The sequence below is a fragment of the Nerophis ophidion genome, linkage group LG21, assembly GCF_033978795.1.
Source record: "Nerophis ophidion isolate RoL-2023_Sa linkage group LG21, RoL_Noph_v1.0, whole genome shotgun sequence".
NCBI classification, from domain to species: Eukaryota; Metazoa; Chordata; class Actinopteri; order Syngnathiformes; family Syngnathidae; genus Nerophis; species Nerophis ophidion.
Genome location: NC_084631.1, coordinates 8,057,260 through 8,082,004, shown reverse-complemented (window position 1 = coordinate 8,082,004; position 24,745 = coordinate 8,057,260). Strand labels below are relative to the sequence as shown.

Genomic DNA, 24,745 nt, shown 5'->3' with positions numbered 1-24,745 from the left:
GGACCAAATAGATAACTGTCGAGTAAGGAAACTATAATACCGATCATGATACACGCAGTGCAACTTGCCTGTTATTAGTGAAGTGAAGTGAATTATATTTATATAGCGCTTTTCTCTAGTGACTCAAAGCGCTTTACATGGTGAAACCCAATATCTAAGTTACATTTAAACCAGTGTGGGTGACACAACGGCAGTGACTAGGATGGCGGAAGCGGGAATCGAAACTGCAACCCTCAAGTTGCTGGCACGGCCGCTCTACCAACCGAGCTACACCGCCATTACAACTACAGTACATACACTGTTGAGCTAGGTGTGTACAAATAAAACATGAAATTATACTTTACAGATACTGTAATATAATTGTTCATGTTTTTCAGTCAGTACAGATTGGTGTCCTGTCACATTGTGTTGTGCAATACAAACTCAAACGCGTTTGTGCTGACGTAGAAGCGAGCCTACCTCTTTCCATAGCTACCGTAGCACGCCTCAGTGTTTGCTCTTACAAAAACAATGTTGCTACAGCTTGGTTTATGTACAGGTTACAGAATATAAGTTCAGTATTGTTGGCGGTTTTTGAATGCATTTTTAAAGTGATTCAGAGGTAGAAATTATTACATACAATGGGGCAAAAAAGTATTTAGTCAGCCACCGATTGTGCAAGTTCTCCCACTTAAAATGATGACAGAGGTCTGTAATTTTCATCATAGGTACACTTCAACTGTGAGAGACAGAATGTGAAAAAAAAATCCAGGAATTCACATTGTAGGAATTTTAAAGAATTTATTTGTAAATTATGGTGGAAAATAAGTATTTGGTCAACCATTCAAAGCTCTCACTGATGGAAGGAGGTTTTGGCTCAAAATCTCACGATACATGGCCCCATTCATACTTTCCTTAACATGGATCAATCGTCCTGTCCCCTTAGTGGAAAAAAAGCCCCAAAGCATGATGTTTCCACCCCCATGCTTCACAGTAGGTATGGTGTTCTTGGGATGCAACTCAGTATTCTTCTTCCTCCAAACACGACGAGTTGAGTTTATACCAAAATGGATACGTGGATGATACAGCAGAGGCTTGGGAGAATGTCATGTGGTCAGACGAAACCAAAATAGAACACTTTGGTATAAACTCAACTTGTCGTGTTCGGAGGAAGAAGAATACTGAGTTGCATCCTAAGAACACCATACCTACTGTGAAGCATGGGGGTGGAAACATCATGCTTTGGGGCTGTTTTTCTGCTAAGGAGACAGGACGATTGATCCGTGTTAAGGAAAGAATGAATGGGGCCATGTATCGTGAGATTTTGAGCCAAAACCTCCTTCCATCAATGAGAGCTTTGAATGGTTGACCAAATACTTATTTTCCACCATTATTTACAAATAAATTCTTTAAAATTCCTGGATTTTTTTCCCCCATTCTGTCTCTCACAGTTGAAGTGTACCTATGATGAAAATTACAGACCTCTGTCATCATTTTAAGTGGGAGAACTTGCACAATCGGTGGCTGAATAAATACTTTTTTGCCCCACTGTACATACAGAAAGATTGACCCAAACTACGATTTATGGTTCTCAATCCCGTGTACCACACATTTTGAGAACCACTGATCCATGTCAACGGCGGACAAAATGAAGCGGCAAGTCCAATAGCCGCAAAGGAGGACGCTAGCATGTAGCATCCTCCTGACCATTGTTGTTATTAGCAAGTGGCCAAAAAAAAACAGTCAGTCCGTATTGAGAAACTAAAGTAGGCATTCTGTATGAAGCTGTCAAGGGACACATTTTTGTTAGGGTAAAAAAAAATAAGTCTGTTAACATATCAATAGATCCCATCGATTGACAGCATCTCGCCTGCCACAGACTAAACCAATCGATGCCAGCATGAGCGATCGCTGTCCAACTCAATGCAGAATTATTTTGGCTTTTGCGATCATTCTGTCTCAGCTTGGCAGTTTCATGTGTTAGCTTCTGGCAATCACACAACACATGGTACCTTCTTTCTTTTTGAAACCACAGGGACATTTTTTTCTTCAGAAAAAAAATGAGAAATTGAGGACGTTTGAAGACCTGGGGGCAGAGTGTTGTAGGTTTACTTTGGAGTTTGAAAAAAAAAAGTATATACGTTGTCTTATCTCTGTTTGAAACTTTCAGTGTGAAGTTGGCCCCTTTATCATTGCATATATTAAAATAACATTTGTGCTACCTTTCCTTTGTGTGGTTTTTAAGTTATTCTAAAATACGTACATCACTAAGCATTATATATTAACTATAATAGTTTATATATATATAATACAGTCATGGTCAAAAGTTTACATACTAAAGAACATAATGTCATGGCTGTCTTGAGTTTCCAATAATTTCTTGTCAGAACAATTATGTCAAGAAGACATAATTATTCTGACATCACATGGACAAAGATAAGACCTTTCAGAGGAAAGTTCTGTGGTCAGATGAAACAAAAATGTTGCTTTTTGGCCACAATACCCAGCAATATGTTTGGAGGAGAAAAGGTGGGGCCTTTAACCCCAGGAACACCAGGCCTACCGTCAAGCATGGTGGTGGTCGTATTATGCTCTGGGCCTGTTTTTCTGCCAATGGAACTGGTGCTTTACAAAGAGTAAATGGGACAATAAAAAAAGAGGATTACCTCCAAATTCTTCAGGACAACCTAAAATCATCAGCCCAGAGGTTGGGACTCGGGCGCAGTTGGGTGTTCCAACAGGACAATGACCCCAAACACAAGTCAAAAGTGGTAAAGGAATTGTTAAATCAGGCTAGAATGAAGGTTTGAGAATGGCCTCCCCAAAGTCCTGACTTAAACGTGTGGACAATGCTGAAGAAACAAGTCCATGTCAGAAAACCAACACTTTCAGCAGAACTGCACCCATTTTGTCAAGAGGAGTGGTCAAAAATTCAACCAAAAGTGCCTCATTGCAGTGAAACTTGCCAAGGAATATTTAAGTAAATATTAACATTGCTGTATGTATACTTTCGACTTTTATACTTTTAGATTTGCTCACATTTTCAGTAGACCCATAATTAATTCATAAAACAACCAAACTTCACAAATGTTTTTGTGACCAACAAGTATCTGCTCCAATTCATATCAGACAAAATAAGAGTTGTAGAAATGATTGGAAACTCAAGACAGCCATGACATTATGTTCTTTACAAGTGGTGTGGGAAAAATCACAAGACTACTTCATCTCTACAGAACTGTTTCATGAGGGGTTCCCTCAATCATCAGGAGATTTTAATGGAAGCATTCACATAGAATGGTTTATATAGGGCACAGAGAAACAACATCATCTGGTACAACCCGCCACTCAGCAAAAATGTCTCAACCAATATCGGCCGCAAGTTCCTCACTCTGATCGACAAACACTTCCCCAAAAGCAACACCCTAAGGAAAATATTCAACAAGAACAACATTAAATTGAGCTACAGCTGTATGAATAACATACAACAAATCATTTCAAACCACAACAAAGCAATTGCAAATGGACTGCCTACCCCCAGACTAAACGACTCTGAAACCAATAAGGAATGTAACTGTCGCAAGAAACCTGATTGCCCTCTCAACGGAGGGTGCTTACAGACATCAGTCGTTTACCAAGCAAAGGTAACACGCAAGGACATTAACACATCCGACACGTACGTAGGATTAACCGAAGGAGCGTTCAAAACAAGATGGAATAATCACAACGTCTCCTTTAGAAACCAGACTTTGCGGATTTCTACAGAACTCAGCAAACACATTTGGAACCTCAAAGACAATAATGTTGAATATTCAATAACATGGCAAATTCTTGCATCCAGCACACCTTACAACAGTGGTAATAAAAGATGCAACCTATGCTTAAAAGAGAAACTGTTTATTATATATCATCCAGATCTGTCATCCCTCAACAAGCGCAGTGAAATCATTTCAACATGCCGCCACAGACGGAAACACCTCCTAGGTAACACATGAGCCAATCACCACGCCCCTACGCCTGCCTGTACCTACCCGCCCTGTGCCCTATATAAACCATTGTATGTGAATGCTTCCATTAAAATCTCCTGATAATTGAGGGAACCCCTCATGAAACAGTTCTGTAGAGATGAAGTAGTCTTGTGATTTTTCCCACACCTACATATATATATACACACATAAAATATTTTCTTATAAAAATGAATAAAATGTATAAATGAACAGTTAATCTCTTTTTACACATTTAGATTATGCTACAAGTTATTTCTTGAACTCAGTAGTGCTACCACTTGCAACTTTCTTTGGCCCCATGATAGATTATTTTGCAGATATATTTAATAAATGTGTTGATCCTTTGTTTGGACTTAATTGTTAAACGCCATGTTTGGCCAAACAACAACGTGTGTACGAAAACCGGGGCTGATGACGTGAAGATGGAGGTTAACAGATACCACGTTCGTTACAGTGTTGCATGCTGGGACACGGACTGACCGAGCGGCGACGTAGAGCATGTGGTTGATCCTCAGCATCCTCTGGAAGTCCAGACCCAGACGCTCAGTGTCGTTGTCTGCCGTCAGACCTTGGAAGCTGGGATACACGTAGGACACTGCACAAAAAAACAAAAGCCTTTCTCAGCAACAACTTCCGTAACACTTCCTCAAAAACAAATAAACAAAAAAAAAAATACACAGTGGAGTCTTCAGATGGTCGTCGTGCTCTGTAGAAGGTTGTTCCCCTTTGGACTGGATTACCTCATGAACAAAATTACACCTCAACATGTCCCAGTTTTTTGGGAATTTTCCTACCAAGACTAAGACAATTTTTCTTGTTCCAAAAACCTCCATCATCACTTTTGGATACACACTATAAGCAGGGGTCGGGAACCTTTTTGGCTGAGAGAGCCAAGAAGCCAAATATTTTAAAATGTATTTCCGTAAGAGCCATATAAAAAAAAAATTCAACACTGAACAACTAAATGTGTGCATTTTTAAGTAAGACCAACATTTCTAGAGTATAATAGGTCTCTTATACTTTGTAATAATATTGTTATTTTGAAGCTAACTGTGGAGGAGGAGTGGACTGCGGGCCTGCAGCGAAGCAGGGTGTTGCCAGGATCGGCATTGAAATCAGCGACAGATGCGTGGATGGCCCATCTTTACCTTGTTATCTAATCATCTGTCGCTCTGTTATAAGCAGCAGCCAGGAGGAGAGACAGGGTTGGGGCTGGAACCAGAGCACGAGCGAGAACGAAAGAGGAAAAGACAATTGCTAGGAAGAAACTGAGAGACTTATTGAAAAATAAAACAATATTGTAACCCTAAAACAGGCTCTCATGTCGGTGCTTGGTGGTCTGAAGAACCCCCAGGAGGGCAAGCTCCACACTAACCAATAATAAATACATAACGTATTACCATTAACGCAACTTCTTGAACAGGTGCTGTAGAAAACGGATGGATGGATTCAAAATGCATGAGATTTTTTTAATATTTTGAGCGTTATTTTTAACACTGTGATTACAAGTGGAATTATTCATTACTTATCGTGTTACGCAATGTCAGCTCAGATTTATCCGAGAGCCAGATGCAGTCATCAAAAGAGCCACGTCTGGCTCTAGAGCCATAGGTTCCCTACCCCTGCTATAAGTATATATGTACTGAAGTAATATTCATAAAAACATGTAATTGTCAGGTTCAAACCCTGATGACATCTATTGATCTATTAAACAGGACAAGAAGCAACAAATCAAACAGAGACAGAAATCAATTTGGCTCAATTGAGGCGAAACATGTCGACCTGTAACCTCTTACAGTGTCACCCACGCTCTAACAAAAAAAAGGTTCAAGTCTCCTCCTTTATTTGGATATTCCCTGTTTACATAACAGCTGTTTCTAAAGGAAACAGCCATTGTTGTTTTCAGTCACATTAACACAAAAGAAAAAGATTGGACTGGTCCTGGATCGAGCTTGGGCAGGTCTTGGATCACAATAGATAACCCCTCCCGTCTCCTCCAATCGTACACAATAACATTTTACAAGCCTTTGGCTTAAAGCAGGGGTAGGGAACTTGTGGCTCCAGAGCCAGATGTGGCTCTTTGGATGACTGCATCTGGCTCTCAGATAAATCTTAGCTGTAATTGCTTAACACGATAAGTAATGAATAATTCCTCTGGTAATCACGTCGTTAAAAATAACGTTAGAAATACAAAACATTCTCACGCATTTTAATCCATTCATCCGTCTTTTCTACCGCACCTGTTCAAGTAATAATTTCATTAAAAAGAATTAGAGACTTATAATACTCTTAAAAATGTTGATTTTACTTAAAAAATGCATGCATTTAGTTGTATTTAGTGTAAAAAAATATGATATGGCTCTCACGGAAATACATTTTAAAATATTTGGCTTTCGTGGCTCTCTCAGCCAAAAAGGTTCCCGAACCCTGGCTTAAAGCAACAAAGACAGCCTCTTGTCTTTTCACTGGGAACTAAGAGAACAGAAAGTTTTTTGATAACTTACATACAATTTTTCCGACAGTAATATTAACGTATTTTGCGCATTTTAGTGTACTTTGGGACAAACGATGCTCCAGAAACTTTATATATATATATATATATATATATATATATATATATATATATATATATATACAAATATATATATATATGTATTGTGAAACCGTAAGCATCATGTAGCAGTATTGCTAAGTGCTAAACTACAAACATAAAACAATCACTTACTGTACAATGTCTGCGCTTACTGGTATGTCGACTGATGGGATGTTTATATCTCAAGTTTAGATGAAGAATTAATCATATTCTACACGATGGGTTAAAAAATAAGTGCCGCAAACGAGCAGCTTTTTGTGTCCATCGCGCCATTTTTGGGTCAAAGTTGAATGTCAAAGTTGACCGGCTTCTCGGTTTATGTCCACAACATTCTACTATCCAGGTGAGAGGCATGGTTTATAATTAGAATTAACTCTCACCGGCTCAGTGGCAATGCAGCAGCTCAATGTGCCAATATGGCAGCATAAGATCAGAAGAAAAAGCAGGTGAAAATAGTCAGTCTGCTTTAGCGCTTATAGTAACAATATTGCTAATACTTTGTTGGTTGTTTTTTTCCTGAGCGCAATAGTGTACTTCTATTAGCAGCATTGTTAGCCACCTCTTGATTGCCATATTTTTCAATTTATAATGCATAAAAAAAAAAAAAAACATTCATTGTGAAGTTGTGAACAAAATTCCATTAAAAGTGCAGTTCCCCTTTAAGTTTAAAGAAGGTAATAAGTTATGTTTTTGCCCATTTGTTGTGTTGTTTACTTTTTCAATTAATGTTAAAGAGCAGAGCAACATAATGCTTTAGCTTTTTATAAAAACTTTGGACACATGACTATGGAAAATATTGGACTAAACTGAATTGTAGTTGGCAATGTACTGTTAGTTTATTAATCATAATTCATAGTACACACAAACCTTTACTTTGCGTGTCAAATATAAATATAAAACACTATTTCCTAATATCTAATTATAAACATACTTGAACTGAATTTTTGTTGGTTTTGTCCACAGCCAAATCTATTTCTGGTCGCCAAGAGTAATAAAGTGACCCTTTGTTTGTTGATTGGTTTCGGGCCTGGTTGTGGTGTATACATTTCCGCAAAGTGGGAATGATTAATCACGAATGGAATATTTATTATAGCCAGCGCATTAAACAATGATTGCGATTTTCCAAATGCGGTTACAAGCCGCAAGCGATTGTATTACACAACTCACTACGCTGAAGTCAGCGTGACACCAAAGACGTAAAAGTAAAAGTATGTTGTGAAAAAACTACTCAAGTACTGAGTAACTGATGAGTAACCTGTTCGTTTAATGATGACGGCAACAAGTAATGCACAAAAACATAAAAGTAGCAATGAAGAAATTCAGAGCCAAGAATATCTCTTAAGCAACTAAAACAATAATATACATTAAATAATATATATTTGGTTTTACACTGCATTGAAAAAAAATTTGAAAATGAATTTTACCTTAGCAACTTCATTATACTATTGGCTGAGTTTTATATTCATAAATGCAAGTTTCTCAATACCCGACCTGCTTTTTGAACCTTTAAAAAAGATTTAGAACTCTACAATAAAACACTCTACCTCTAACAACCAAAAAGCTGTGAAAACGATGATGCTGTGTTCCAAATTTAAATTATTTACTGAGATTGAGTGAACCTATGGCTTTGCACTTTGATTATTTCATATATATATATTTTTTTGCATTCTATTTTAGTTACTTTGAATTTACAACCCCCTGGCACTGTTATTGTACTTACTTTGATTATAATTTCCAACTGTTTGTAAATGTTTAAATTTATAAATAAAGGTTTATAAAAAAAAAAGTGTGCAGTTAATCATGTGACCGCCTGGCTCTGGTTGATTGGTAAAACGGAGTCAAACGTCACCAGTGACTGCCTTTGATTGGTGAAACGGAGTCAAACGTCACCAGTGACTGCATTGGATTGGTGAAACTGAGTCAAACGTCCCCAGTGACTGCTTTTGATTGGTGAAACGGAGTCAAACGTCACCAGTGACTGCATTTGATTGGTGAAACGGAGTCAAACATCACCAGTGACTGCATTGGATTGGTGAAACGGAGTCAAACTTCACCAGTGACTACCTTTGATTGGTGAAACGGAGTCAAACGTCACCAGTGACTGCATTAGATTGGTGAAATGGAGTCGAACGTCACCAGTGACTGCATTTGATTGGTGAAACGCAGGCATGTGATGGATCCTACTTTAAAGGTCAGTCTGACAAAACAAAACAAAGCGTGCATTAACAGATCGATAAAAATCAGTAGCGAGTAGCGAGCTGAATGTAGATAAATGGAGCGGAGTGAAAGTAGTGTTTCTTCTCTATAAATATACTCAAGTAAAAGTAAAAGTATGTTGCATTAAAATTAGTCTTAGAAGTACAATTTATCCCAAAAGTTACTCAAGTAGATGCAACGAAGTAAATGTAGTGCGTTACTACCCACCTTTGGTAAAGACCCACAGTCCAAAATCATGTTTAGGGCCACAAAAAGCGAGATTATAGAACCGTGGCACTCAAACATTTTCTACAGAGGGCCCCAGACGGACATATCAAATGATGCAGAGGCCATTTTGGTGATTTTGTCCTTCAAAAAACAGTACAATAGGTAGAAAATGCTAAAGAGTCAAAGCCAAACTAAAATCCTGATAAAATGCTGGTCAAAATATTGTCAACTATCGAAAAATGAGGAGAATAAGCTAAAAATAAAAATAAAAATAAATAAAGAAGCTAGCATCCTAAGAGTAATATGCTAACATGCTAACAGTAGCATGGTTACAGTTAGCATTAGTGAAAAACTAAAATCCATCAAACTAAAGACGTATACTTGCTAAAACAGCTAAAAAATGCTAGCATGCTAAGGCTAAAATGCTAACAGTAACATGCGTCAAGTACCAAAATATATTACTCTGTGTACCTGAAAAAGTTATTTATAATGCTTGCCTGCTGACATTAGCGTGCATCAAGTACCAAAATATGATTTATATTTATGCCTACAAAATGAGCTGAAAAAAGCTAGCGTACTAACTTTAACATGCTAACGTCAAGTAACAAAATATTTGACGCTGAGGTGTATACTGGCAATATGAGTGAAAAAAGCTAGCATGCTAATACTAAAATGCTAAAATGTGTAAAGTACCAAAAGATATTACTCTGAGGTGTTGACCTGACAAATTTGTTTATCATGCTTGCCTGTTGACATTAGCGTGCATCAAGTACCAAAATATGATTTATATTTATGCCAACAAAATGAGCTGAAAAAAGCTAGCGTACTAACGTTGGCATGCTAACGTCAAAATATTTGACGCTGAGGTGTATACTGGCAATATCAGCGAAAAAAGCTAGCATGCTAATACTAGAATGGTAAAATGTGTAAAGTACCAAAATATATTACTCTGAGGTGTTTACCTGACAAATTTGTTTAAAATGCTAGCCTGCTAACAATAGCAAGCATCAACTACCAAAATATGCCTGAAGTGTATTTAGAATGGTAACAGTATCTGTCATCAAGTGACAATATTTGACACTGCCGCAAAATTAGCAAAAAAGTTAGAATGCTAATACTTGATTGCAAATTGTAGTAGTATTTGTCAACTACCAACATATAATACTTCAAAGTGTGTACCTAAAAACTGTGTTTAAAATGCTGGCCTGCAAACAACAGCATACATCATTTGACTGAGGTGTATACTTAAAAAATTTGATGAAAAAAGCTAGCATACTAACGTTAGCATTATAATAGGTGTCATTTAAATTTTCCTGAAAGAATCAATAAAGTAATATCTTTCTATCTATTTGTCAAGTAACAAACTATTTGACGCTGAAGTTTATATCTTCATAATAAGCCAAAAAGCTAGCATGCTAACACTGGAATGCTACTTGTAAATGTGTCAAACACTAAAGTATGATACTTCAAAGTTTGTACCTTAAAAATGTGGTTAAAATGCTAGCCTGCTAGCAATAGCATACATCAAGTACCAAAATATGACTGAGGCGTATACCTACAAATTAGTTGAAAAAAAGCTAGCGTACTAACTTTAGCATGTTAATAGGTATCATCCGTCTAGTAACAAAATATTTGACACTGAGGTGTATGCCTGCAAAATTAGAAAAAAGGTACAATGCTAATACTAGAATGATAATTGTAATATGGACCAAGTACCAAAATACATTACTTTAAGGTGTGTACCTGAAAAAAGTGTTTAAAATGCTAGTCTGCTAACAATAGCTTGCATAAAGTAGCAAAGTATGACTGAGGTGTGTATCGACAAGATTGGCTAAAACAAAAAGCTAGCATGGTAACAGGTGTAATTTGTCAAGTAACAAAATCTTTGACGCTTAGGTGTATATCTGCTTAATAAGCAAAAAAGCTAGCATGCTAACACTAGAATGCTGATTGTAAATGTGTCAAATACTAAAATATATTACTTTTTTTTTTTACCTGATTTTTTTTTTTAATGCTAGTCTGCTAACAATAGCATGCATCAAGTGCCAAAATATGATTGAGGTGTGTCCTGACAAAATTGGCTATACAAAAATCTAGCATGCTAACAGGTATCATTCGTCAAGTAACAAAATATTTGCCAATGAAGTGTATAACTGCAAAACTATCAAAAAAAGCTAGCATGCTTGTACTAGAATGCTAATTGTAATATATTTTAGTCTGAGGTGTGTACCTGAAAAATGTGTTTTTAATGCTAGTCTGCTAACAATAGCATGCATCAAGTACTAAAATATGAAAGGTGTGTATCGACAAAATTGGCAAAAAAAAAAAGCTAGCATACTAACATTAGCATGTCATTCGTCAAGTAACAAAATATTTGACACTGAAGTGTATTCCTGAATTTTTTTTTTTAAAAGCTAGCATGCCTATTACATTAGAATGCTAATTGTAATATACGTCAAATACCAAAATATTTTACTGAAAAATGTGTTTGAAATGCTAGCCTGCTAACATTAGCATTCATCAAGTGGCGAGATGTGACTGATGCTTATACCTACAAAATTAGCTGAAAAAAAACCTAGCATGCTAACAGGTATTATTCGTCAAGTAACAAAATATTTGACACTGAAGTGTATACCTGCAAAACTATCAAAAAAAGCTACCATGCTTATACTGGAATGCTAATTGTAATGTATTTTACTCTGAGGTGTGTACATGAAAAATGGGTTTGTAATGCTAGTCTGCTAACAATAGCATGCATCAAGTACCAAAATATGACTGAGGTGTGTATCGACAAAATTGGCTAATAAAAGCTAGCATAGCAACATTAGCATGCTAACAGGTATCACTCTTCAAGTGACAAAATATTTGACACTGAAGTGTATACCTGGAAAATTTACACAAACGGCTAGCATAATTATACTCTAATGCTAATTGTAATACATGTCAAATACCAAAATATTTTACTCTGAAATTTGTACCTGAAAAAAATGGTTTAAAATGCTAGCCTGCTAACAATAACATGCATCAAGCACCAAAATATGACTGAGGTGTGTATCGACAAAATTGGCAAAAAAAAAGTTAGCATACTAACATTAGCATGTCATTCGTCAAGCAACAAAATATTTGACACTGGACTATATGCCTGCAAAATTATCAAAACAAGCTACCATGCTTACTATACTAGAATGCTAATTGTTATATACGTAAAATTACCAAAATATTTTGCTGAAAAATGTGTTTGAAATGCTAGCCTGCTAACATTAGCATTCATCAAGTGGCGAGATGTGACTGATGCTTACACCTACAAAATTAGCTAAAAAAAAACAACCTAGCATGCTAACAGTAGCATGCTAACAGGTATAATTAGCAAATAAGACAGTAGGAGCATACAAAGCTAGCATGCTAATACTACTAACATCCAGCCGCAAAAGAAGTAAACAAGGAAACTGAAGTCATCAACTCCCCTCTTCATTACAACACTTTTGTTCGATTTTTCTTCATTTGTGTCCCCGACTCCACGTTCCCGCCACGAGAACATGGCGACTCCAAAGTGACTGCAGGAGGTTTTAAGGAGCCTGAGGACCTCAGCTGACAATGGCCCTCATTACCACGGCGTGCCGCTATTAGCGCAGCCACTTGCGCTAATGGCCGCTCTTCGCCTCCATTGTGATCCATTACTGTCAGCGGACGCTGTCAATCACGCCGGGACCGAGGGGTGGGGGTCTCACTGTCTCCAACTGTCATCTAGGAAGTAACTTCCACGTTACTCTCGCAGCTGTACGACATTTTAAGTCGCTCTGTATGCACTAGAAAGTGCAGCAAGGCATCCATGCCATGATGTCGTCGCTAAGAAGCGTCGTCGTCACGGCAACACTGGACTCACCTTGGCGGCCCACCACGCTGAGGGGCTCCAGGTCCTGAGGGAAGGGGGCGGTGCAGTGGGACGTCCGCGCCAGGGAGGCCGCCATCAGCAGGAGCGGCAGGAAGGGGAGGGGCGAGTGCGGCGTCCGCCTCATCGTGGCCCGAAAGTGTCGACTCAGCGGGAAGACATGGCCCCTCCCACCTGGCGGGAGACAACACGTTTCACACTCATTAGTCATGTTTGAGTACAGCCGTTTAAGCTGGCCCACCACGTTCTTTATTTTATTGTGCACCGCTACTTCATTTTAAGGTGGCCTGCTACATCACTTATGTGGTCTACCACTTCATTTATGTGACCCTCCACTTCTTTTTAAAGTGGCCTGCTACATCACTTAAGTGGTCCACCACTTCATTTGTGTGACCCCCCACATCATTTTAATGTGACCGTCCAAATCACTTTAACGTGGCCTGCTACATAATTGTATGAGGCGAGCCACCTTCTTTTAACGTGACCCTCCACATCATTTTAAGTGACCCTCCACGTCACTTATAGTGGCTTTCTAGATAAATGTATATGGTCTACCACATCATTTATGAGGCGAGCCACCTCCTTTTAACGTGACCCTCCACATCATTTTAAGTGACCCTCCACATCACTTAATGTGGCCTAATACATAATTGTATGTGGTCTACCACATCATTTAGGAGGAGAGCCACATCATTTTAAGTGACCCGCCACATCACTTTAACCGGGCCTGCAACATAATTGTATGTCTTTAACAACGTCATTTATTAGGCAAGCCACATTATTTTAAGTGGCCCTCCACATCACTTTAATGTGGCTTACTACATAATTGTATGTGGTCTACCACATCATTTACGAGGCAAGCCACATTATTTTAATGTGACCCCCCCACATCACTTTAATATGGCTTGCTACATAGTTGTATGTGGTCTACCACATTATTTACGAGGCAAGCCACATTATTTTAAAGTGACCCCCCCCACATCACTTTAATGTGATCCCCCACATCACTTTAAGTGGCCTGCTACATAATTGTATGTGGTCTACCACATCATTTATAAAGCGAGCCACCTCTTTTTAACGTGACCCTCCACATCTTTTCAATGTGACCCGCCACATAATTCTAATGTGACCCCCCACATTGATTTATTGTGGCCTGCTACATCGTACTATGTGGTCAACCACGCCATTTATCAGGCGAGCCAAATCATTTGATTTTGCCGTGGAGCGCAACTTCCTTTTAGTATGGCCCGTCTTAAAAGTTCACTGTGACACGCCACATCATTTTATGGTGGCCTGCCGCCTAATTTTGATTGTGCATCGCCATTTCGTTTTAGTGTGACCCATCCCATAATTTTAATGTGACACGTCTGACAATTTGTATATGGCACGCTATATCATTAAAGTGGTCCACCAAAACATTACATACTACACCGCTTCTTTTTAGAATGGCAGGCCTAATGTTTTATGTGGCCCACTACATCATTTACGTGGCCAGTTCTAAGCATTTTATTTGTTATCAAAAAGAACATTTCAAACAATAGCCTTTGCAAATTGTGTAACAAGGCTATCATACACGTACATTTTTATACCTTCACTGTTTCATGTGGCAGCCATAATTGCGTACAGATAGCAAGATGCTAACAGCACACAAGGACAGATGATAAACAGGAAGTACTGTATTTCCTTGAATTGCCGCAGAGTATATAGTATGCGCCTGCCTTGAATTACTGCCGGGTCAAACTCGCTTCCCAAAATAATTAGCGCATGCTTAGTATCACCGCCTGGTCAAACTCGTGACACTTCACCGGTCATCATTTTCAAAATGGAGGAGGCTGATTTCAATACAGGTAATTTGAAATCGCATAAAGGGAAGAAAATTAGGAGCTATTCAGTAGGATTTAAGGCCCAAGCTTACATCACACTCAAATTTTTACTGCATACCTTTGGTAAGTGCCGGAGTGAGAAGAGGTTTTCAAATAATTAGCGCATGCTTACTTTTACCGCATGCCTTTGGTAAGCGCAGGAGTGAGAAGAGGTTTTAAATTAATTAGCGCCCCGGCGGCAATTCTCGGAAATACGGTACTTTGCCTTCGCACGACACGTTGTCAAGTCTGAACGTTGCCTAGCAGGCCGGTTTAGCGCACACAAACAACAGAAAAAACAGACGACCACACAAAGCGCGGCCGCCAGCTCGCCATCTCCAAGTGACAAGCGGGCGCTGATAAAAGCGTGGGAAATAACGTGTTCCTCTCGGAATGATCTGAACCAGAAGCCTGGCTTCAAAGTTCAGTCCAGAACGTTTTCTGTGATAAAGCTAGCCAAGCGGTATGACAACACCAGCTCTGATGTCTCAAAATGAAAAGCTGCTTTCAACAAGCGTGTACTTTCTCTCCTCCTTTTTCAAAATAAAAACAACTTGCCTTGTTGAATCAACGGAGACACAAAACACAAGCTAGCTGGCTAGTTAGCATCAAGTGCTAGCTATACAGGTGACATTTCTTCTTCTGGAATGTTCTCAGGTTAAAGTCTCTCAGAGTGAGGACAACATCTCGAGTATTACAATCTCCTTGCTGTGAAGATCAATTGTTTTTGTTTCCAACATGTTCCACGCACAATACACAATGATACATCTAAAATACTGTACCTCTGGAGTACTATGTAAACACAACGAACAACTCACAGGAAGAAAGACTTTGATATTTAATATATATATTTACAGTGGGGCAAAAAAGTATTTAGTCAGCCAGCGATTGTGCAAGTTCTCCCACTTAAAATGACGACAGAGGTCTGTAATTTTCATCATAGGTACACTTCAACTGTGAGAGACAGAATGTGAAAAAAAATCCAGGAATTTTAAAGAATTTATTTGTAAATTATGGTGGAAAATTAGTATTTAGTCACTTCAAACAAGGAAGATCTCTGGCTCTCACAGACCTGTAACTTCTTCTTTAAGAAGCTCTTCTGTCCTCCACTCCTTACCTGTATTAATGGCACTTGTTAGACCTCGTTATCCGTATAAAAGACACCTGTCCACAGCCTCAAACAGTCAGACTTCAAACTCCACTATGGCCAAGACCAAAGAGCTGTCGAAGGACACCAGGAAAAGAATTGTAGACCTGCACCCGACTGGGAAGAGTGAATCTACAATAGGCAAGCAGCTTGGTGTGAAAAAAATCAACTGTGGGACCAATTATCAGAAAATGGAAGACATACAAGACCACTGATAATCTCCCTCGATCTGGGGCTCCACGCAAGATCTCACCCCGTGGGGTCAAAATGATCATGAGAACGGTGAGCAAAAATCCCAGAACCACACGGGGGGACCTGGTGGATGACCTGCAGAGAGCTGGGACCAAAGTAACAAAGGTTACCATCAGTCACACTACACCGACAGGGAATCAAATCCAGCAGTGCCAGACGTGTCTCCCTGCTTAAGCCGGTGCATGTCCAGGCCCGTCTGAAGTTTGCCAGAGAGCACATGGATGATACAGCAGAGGATTGGGAGAATGTCATGTGGTCAGATGAAACCAAAATAGAACTTTTTGGTATAAACTCAACTCGTCGTGTTTGGAGGAAGAAGAATACTGAGTTGCATCCCAAGAACACCACACCTACTGTGAAGCATGGGGGTGGAAACATCATGCTTTGGGGCTGTTTTTTCTGCTAAGGGGATAGGACGATTGATCCGTGTTAAGGAAAGAATGAATGGGGCCATGTATCGTGAGATTTGGAGCCAAAACCTCCTTCCATCAGTGAGAGCTTTGAATGGTTGACCAAATACTTATTTTCCACCATAATTTACAAATAAATTCTTTAAAATTCCTACAATGTGAATTCCTGGATTTTTTTTCATATTCTCTCTCTCACAGTTGAAGTGTACCTATGATGAAAATTACAGACCTCTGTCATTGTTTTAAGTGGGAGAACTCGCACAATCTTTTTTGCCCCACTGTATATGTATACATACATATACTGTTAATATACACACTTACATATATATACATACATGCACACGCAAATGTGTCTATATTTTCCGGTAATCCATCCATTTTCTACCGCTTATTCCCTTGTGGGGTCGCGGGGGGCGCTGGCGCCTATCTCAGCTACAATCGGGCGGAAGGCGGGGTATACCCTGGACAAGTCGCCACCTCATCGCAGGGTAATCGTTTATATTTATTTCTTTACATGAATATTAAAATACACTACATTACATACTACATGAAAATATTCAATCTAACTCAAAAGTACACTACATTACATAAAAATGAAAATCTTACATTAAATCAATTAAAACACACTACATTATATACTACATTAAAATATTACATTAAATCCATGAAACTACACTACAATACATACTACATAAAAATATTACATTAAATCCATGAAACTACACTACATTACACACTACATGAAATCCATCCATCCATCCATTTCTACCACTTATTCCCTTTAGGGTTGCGGGGTGCGCTGGCGCCTATCTCAGCTACAATTGGGCGGAAGGCGGGGTACACCCTGGACAAGTCCCCACCTCATCACAGGGCCAACACAGATAGACAGACAACATTCACACTCACATTCACACACTAGGGCCAATTTTAGTGTTGCCAATCAACCTATCCCCAGGTGCATGTCTTTGGAAGTGGGAGGAAGCCGGAGTACCCGGAGGGAACCCACGCAGTCACGGGGAGAACATGCAAACTCCACACAGAAAGATCCCAAGCCCGGGATTGAACCCTGACTACTCAGGACCTTCGTATTGTGAGGAAGACGCACTAACCCCTCTGCCACCGTGAAATATTACATTAAATTCATGAAAACACACTACATTGCATACTACATAAATATAGTACAATAAATCCATTAAAATACACCTAACAGACTACATTAAAATAAAACTTAACACCACACTGCATGGAACTGAGGACCCTACATACTATAATACTTCCTGTAAATAAATGGTAAATGGGTTGTACTTGTATAGCGCTTTTCTACCTTCAAGGTACTCAAAGCGCTTTGACACTACTTCCACATTTACCCATTCACACACTGATGGAGGGAGCTGCCATGCAAGGCGCCAACCAGCACCCATCAGGAGCAAGGGTGAAGTGTCTTGCTCAGGACACAACGGACGTGACGAGGTTGGTACTAGGTGGGGATTGAACCAGGGACGCTCGGGTTGCGCACGGCCACTCTGCCACTGCGCCACGCCGTCCCTGTAGCATTATAAAAGGACGTTGGCCAAAATCCCACGAGACCTTCCTTGCTAACGCTAAGCCAGCAGTGACACGGGAGGATTTAAAGGCCTACTGAAAGCCACTACTAGCGACCACGCAGTCTGATAGTTTATATATCAATGATGAAATATTAACATTGCAACACATGCCAATACGGCCTTTTTAGTTTACTAAATTGCAATTTTAAATTTCCCGCAAAGTGTCGTGTTGAAAACGTCGCAGAATTATGACGCTTGCGTTTGACGTCTCGGGTTGTAGCGGACATTATTTTCCAGCCCGAACCAAGCTATAAGTAGTCTGCTTTAATCGCATAATCACACAGTATTCTGGACATCTGTGTTGCTGAATATTTTGCAATATGTTCAATTAATAATGGAGAAGTCAAAGTAGAAAGAAGGAGGTGGGAAGCTTTTAGCTTTTAGCCACACAAACACAGCCGGTGTATCCTTGTTTAAAATTCCCAAAGGTGAAGCTTTACTATGGATCAGAGCGGTTAAGCGAACATGGATCCCGACCACAGAGAAAATTGTGGCAATAAGTCGGCTCCTACCGGCGACATCAGCGGAGCTTCCGTCCTGCTGCAGGTGTGTGACTTCCCTCAGAGACACTCGCGTTCGAGACCCCCGTGGCCACACCCCTCCAACTTTCAAGTACTATTTAATATCACTAAAACACTAGCAACACAATAGGCGGATAAGGGATTTTCCAGAATTATCCTAGTAAATGTGTCTAATATCTGAATCGCTCCCACTGCAATCGCCTTTTTTTTTCTTCTTCTAGTCCAGGGGTAGGGAACCTATGGCTCTATTGCCAGATGTGGCTCTTCTGATGACTGCATCCGGCTCTCAGATAAATCTTAGCTGACATTGCTTAACACGATAAGTAATCAATTCCACTTGTAAAAATAACGTTCAAAATATAAAGCATTCTCATGCATCTTTATGTTCAAGAAGTTGCATTAATGGTAAGAAGTTATTTATTTATTATTGGTTAGTGTGGGGCTTGCCCTCCTGGGGGTTCTTCAGACCACCAAGCACTGACATGAGAGCCTGTTTCAGGGTTACAATATTGTTTTATTTTCAATAAGTCTCTCAGTTGCTTTCCAGCAATTGTATTTTTCTCTTTCGTTCTCGCTCGCACTCTGGCTCTAGCCCCAACCCCGTTTCTCCTCCTGGCTGCTGCTTATAACAGAGTGACAGGTGATTAGATAACCTGTCGCCGATTTCGAGGCCGGTCCTGGCACACCCCGCTTCGCTGCAGGCCCGCAGGTCACGCCCCCTCCACAGTTAGCTTCAGAATAACAATGTTATTACAAAGAATAAGAGACCTATTATACTCTAGAAAGGTTAGTCTTACTTAAAAATGTACACTTTTAGTTGTGTTCAGTGTTAAAAATATATTATATGGCTCTTACGTAAATACATTTTAAAATATTTGACTACTTGGCTCTCTCAGCCAAAAAGGTTCCCGACCCCTGTTCTAGTCCTTCACTCTAAATTTCCTCATCCACGAATATTTCATCCTCACTCAAATTAACAGGGAAATTGTCGCATTCTCGGTCCGAATCACTCTCGCTGTTGCTGGCTATAATTGTAAACAATATGAGGATGTGAGGAGCCCCACAACCCGTGACATCACACGCACATTGTCTGCTACTTCCGGTAAAGGCAAGGCTTTTTTTTTAGCGACCAAAAGTTGCGAATTTTATCGTGGATGTTCTCTACTAAATCCTTTCAGCAAAAATATGGCGAAATGATCAAGTATGACACATAGAATGGACCTGCTATCCCCGTTTAAATAAGGAAATCTCATTTCAGTAGGCCTTTAAGGTGGCTGCAAACAAGCGCACGGCCAGCAAAACAACGCATGATTCCAACGTGGACGGCGAGACAGATGCTCCCATTGTGCGCTCCTCACCCCCTCCCTCCCCCGCTCATTGCAGTCTCATGACCGCCATTACGGCGACTCCCTGAGCGGCGGAGCGCGTGCTCGCGTCACACCTGCCCAAGGAGGAAGTTTGCTAATTAGATTTCCACAGGACGAGCACGCCGACGCCCCTGCAGCAAATTGCTCGCAGGATCAAGGAGCGCCGGGCCATAATTGGGAGCACAAATCCCCGTGGGGGGCGGCGGCGGCGGATGGAGGGGTGTCAGGCGGGGGGCAACGCGTCCCGCCGAGCTCCAATTACCGCAGCTTTCAAGGCGGCGTGGCGTATCGACACCTGCACACTTCCCAAAGTGCTTCACTTCGCCCCAGCTGGGAAAACGTTCGACACTCTGCTCACCTGGATGAGCCGCCATGTTGGCGGCGGTCCAGGAAGAAGACATTTCAAACAAACACGTCAGCTGGGACGCCCGTCCACTCAGAGAGGCTGGAGTGGCGGACAACAAAAAACGCTCGGGGGGATTTTCCACGGCAACATTTTAAAAGCTCCATTAGCATCCCGACTCTCGGCGGAGCGGCGGCGCCTTTCTTTGTATTTCCATGAGAAAACAAATCAATCCTCTCCGCTCATTCGGGCACCGCTCTAGCCGCACCGAGCCTGCTTGGCGCCATGTTAGGGCTGGGAAGCGTCCACGGAGGGGGAGACCCTCGTCGCCATCGGTGTCACTCAGACGGCTCTCTGGGGGACGCCGCTTTGACCTCGCCGGCCATCCAGCTCACAGCGGTGACAGTCGCTTGTCGCCGACTCCATCGATCTCGTCCGTCAAGTTCGAGCCCGCCTTCGACTTCTGTGAGGGGTCTTGACGTCGGACGATAAGAAAGTTCGCTCCAACCAGAGTATTTCCTTGACGCGACCAAGTGTGAAGCTAACGTAGCCTGAATGCTAATCAATCAATCAAAGTTGAATCACAAAACTACACCCCCGGACCTGAACTCACATGTTTCATTATTTGCTGTAAAGGTTGTTCAGATTGAAAGTAGCTTCTAGCCAGGGAGGTTAATTGGTGTCTTTTTTTTACAAAAGCCGTTTTTTGACGCCAATTTTATGCAACTGATTTTTTTCTTTTTTAACATCAAATAATTCAGACACTTTCCATCCATCCATCCATTTTCTACCGCTTATTCCCTTTCGGGGTCGCGGGGGGTGCTGGCGCCTATCTCAGCTACAATCGGGCGGAAGGCGGGGTACACCCTGGACAAGTCGCCACCTCATCGCAGGGCCAACACAGATAGACAGACAACATTCACACTCACATTCACACACTAGGGCCAATTTAGTGTTGGCAATCAACCTATCCCCAAGTGCAAGTCTTTGGACACTTTCGTAAAAAAAAAAAAAAAATTGTAAGCAAAATGTGTGTTTTTAAAACTTCAGTGTAAAGAAATTCAGTGTAAAAAAAAAATTCAGGGATAAAAAATTATGTGTTTTAAAGTTCAGCGTATTAATAATCAGTGCTGAAAAAATTAGTGTAAAAAAATAAAAATCAGTGTTTAAAAATTCAATGTAAAAAGAGAAAGTGTTTAAAAATTCAGTGTATAAATGATCAGGTTTTTTTTTTATTCAGTGCTGAAACATTCAGGGTAAAAAAATCAGTGTATACAAATTCAGTGTTTAAAAATTCAATGTAAAAATAATTCAGTGCTGAAAAATGTTGTGTAAAAAAATAATAATCAGTGTTTAAAATTTAAGTGTTTAAAAATTCATTGTGTAAAATATCAATGTTTAAAAATTTTGGGCTGAAAAATTCAGGGTAAAAAAATCAGTGTATAAAAATTCATTAAAAAAAAGTATAAAACAATACAGTGTATAACAATACAGTGTAAAAAAATCAGTGTATGAAAAAGTGTTTACAAATTCAGCGTATAAAATATCAGTGTTTAAAATTTCTGTGCTGAAAAATTCTGTGTAAAAAAGACAGTGTATGAAAAATATTGTGTAATTACATATTTTGTGCTGAAAAATTCAGGGTAAAAAAATTTGTGAATAAAAATTCTGTGTAAAAAAAAAGTAAAACAATAGTGTATAACAATACAGTGTATAAAAATTTTGCTAAAAAAAGTAAAACAAAACAGTGTATAACAGTACAGTGTAAAAAAAAATCAGTGTATGAAAAATTTTGCAAAAAAAAAAAATCAGAGTTCAAAAATTCAGTGTAAATTTTTTTTTTTAAGTGTTTAAAAATTCTGCGTATAAAATATCAGCATTTAAAAATTCAGTGCCTAAAAATTCAGGGTAAAAAAAAATCAGTCTATGAAAATTCTGTGAAAAATATAAGTAAAACAATTCAAAGTATAACAATTCTGTGTAAAAAACACAGTGAATGAAACATTTTGTGTAAAAAACAACAACCTGTTTTTAAAAATTCAGTCTAAAAAAACTAGGTGTTTAAAAATTCAGTGTATATAATCCAGTGCGTGAAAATTCAGTTTTAAAATTCGGTGTAAAAAAATTTAGTGCCGAAAAATTCTGTGCGAAAAAATTAAGTGTTTAAAATTTCAGTGTATAAAAAAATGTGTAAAAAATTAAGTGTTTAAAATGTCAGTTTATAAAAAAAAATCTGTGTAAAATAATTCAGTGTACAACAATTTAGTGTAAACAATTTCAGTGTTTTAAAATGTAGTAAATAAAAATTCAGTGCTGAAAAATTGATTTTGTCTCAGAACCAGCCAATGAGGTGTCAAATTCAAAGTCACGTGACACGGGTCTTACAAAATTGCATAAAAAAGGCATGTGACTCCAAACTTGACATACAGGATCGATTGCTTCAGTATTAATTTCCCGGAAATGAGTCTATCTTTTGAAGCAGCCAATTTTCTACACTGAATTTTTATTACATACATTTTGTTTTTACAATTAATTTTCTCACACTAAATCTTTTACACTGAATTGTTAAAATTATTATGCAGAAAGCTGGAACGCAAATGGCGCACGACTAAACTTGAGGTGCACCATCAAGCATGGAGTGATGGTTTAATAACTTATAAACGCATGCTTACTTTAGCTAAAGCTAAATATTACTCAAATCTCATCCCCCGTAATAAAAACGATCCTAAATTTTTGTTTAGTACGGTAGCATCGCTAACCCAACAAGGGACCTCTTCCAGTAGCTCCACCCACTCAGCTGATGACTTTATGCAATTCTTTAGTAAGAAAATTGAAGTCATTAGAAAGGAGATTAAAGACAATGCGTCCCAACTACAACGGGGTTCTATTAACACAGATACGATTGTATATACGGCGGATACTGCCCTCCAAAATAGTTTCTCTCGTTTTGAGGAAATAACATTAGAGGAATTGTTACAACGTGTAAATGGAATAAAACAAACATGTTTACTTGACCCTCTTCCTGGGAAACTGATCAAGGAGCTCTTTGTATTATTAGGTCCATCAGTGCTAAATATTATAAACTTATCACTTTCCCCGGGCACTGTTCCCCTAGCATTCAAAAAAGCGGTTATTCATCCTCTTTTTAAAAGACCTAACCTCGATCCTGACCTCATGGTAAACTACCGACCGGTGTCTCACCTTCCCTTTATTTCAAAAATCCTCGAAAAAATTGTTGCGGAGCAGTTAAATGAACACTTAGCGTCTAACAATCTATGTGAAACCTTTCAATCCGGTTTCAGGGCAAATCACTCCACGGAGACAGCCCTCGCAAAAATGACTAACGATCGATTCTGATGCGTCATCTATGTTGCTGCTCCTCGATCTTAGCGCTGTTTTACACGGCATCTTTAAACACAAATTTTGCTAACATTTTTTTTTCATGTAAAATTGCCAGCATCATTTAATGTAAAAAAAAAAAAAAAAAGTCTGAGTTACATAAATTCACTGTCCAAAAAAAGAAAAAGCTTTCATAATAAAGACACACATTAACCTCCACACTAGCTAACCGACAACTCTAACGTTACCCGTGGACAGGAAGTGTTTGAGGCGCCATCTTTTCGGTCTTGAAAGGTTTCGATGGAGGGCGGAAGAGCGTCTTCTTTGTCCAACCGACTAAATTATTCACGTGGGCCCTGGAATAGGTTAACTATTCTCCACCTTCACAATCCGCCTGAACCCGTTTGTAACACCCCCCCCCACCCCCCTTGCCCCCGTATCAATAATTCATCATCCCAGTGATGAACAGCTGAGGATTTGAAAAACTCCCAGCAGCATCATTCCTTCATCTTGGATCCGACGTTTTCCACATCCTCCTTTCTGTTTGTGTCAAGTGGGCTTCCAGAAGGTTCGCAGGAAGAAGTTGTGGTTCTGCTCCTAAGATCTAACGGCAGGAAAGCGAGCATGTGAGCTCGCCATGAAGTACGTCGGAGGACTGACGAGACAGCTTTATGGTACAAAAATGCCCTTGAAAAAACCCACAAAGTTTAGTTTAGCAGTTGTTTTTTGTCGCAACACAAACAACTGCTTTTGCAGCAGCTTTTTCACAAAGTTGGGGAAATTTAGATTTTTTTTTCAATTTGTCTTGTGATTTTAGTGTTTTGGCCCTGCGATGAGGTGGCGACTTGTCCAGGGTGCATCCCGCCTTCCGCCCGATTGTAGCTGAGATAGACGCCAGCGCCCCCTGCCACCTCAAAAGGGAAAAAGCGGTAGTAAATGGATAAATGGATGGAAGTTCAACCATAAAAAAGCACATCATTTATGACATCACGTAATCCGATCGACTTTCGT

At 39.5% G+C, this 24,745-nt stretch overlaps 1 protein-coding gene across 2 annotated transcripts in view; it reads right to left on the bottom strand.

The window, feature by feature from the left end:
* Positions 1–24,745, bottom strand: part of sema6e (sema domain, transmembrane domain (TM), and cytoplasmic domain, (semaphorin) 6E) — a 255,502-nt gene that overhangs the window by 60,856 nt on the left and 169,901 nt on the right. For both annotated transcript variants that reach the window (XM_061881724.1, XM_061881726.1), the window contains exons 4-5: positions 12,884–13,063; positions 4,464–4,578 (exon numbers count right to left, since the gene is read on the bottom strand). In XM_061881724.1, coding sequence (XP_061737708.1) covers positions 4,464–4,578; positions 12,884–13,016 — 248 coding nt within the window. In that variant the 5' untranslated portion in view covers positions 13,017–13,063. The remainder of the gene's footprint in view (positions 1–4,463; positions 4,579–12,883; positions 13,064–24,745) is intronic.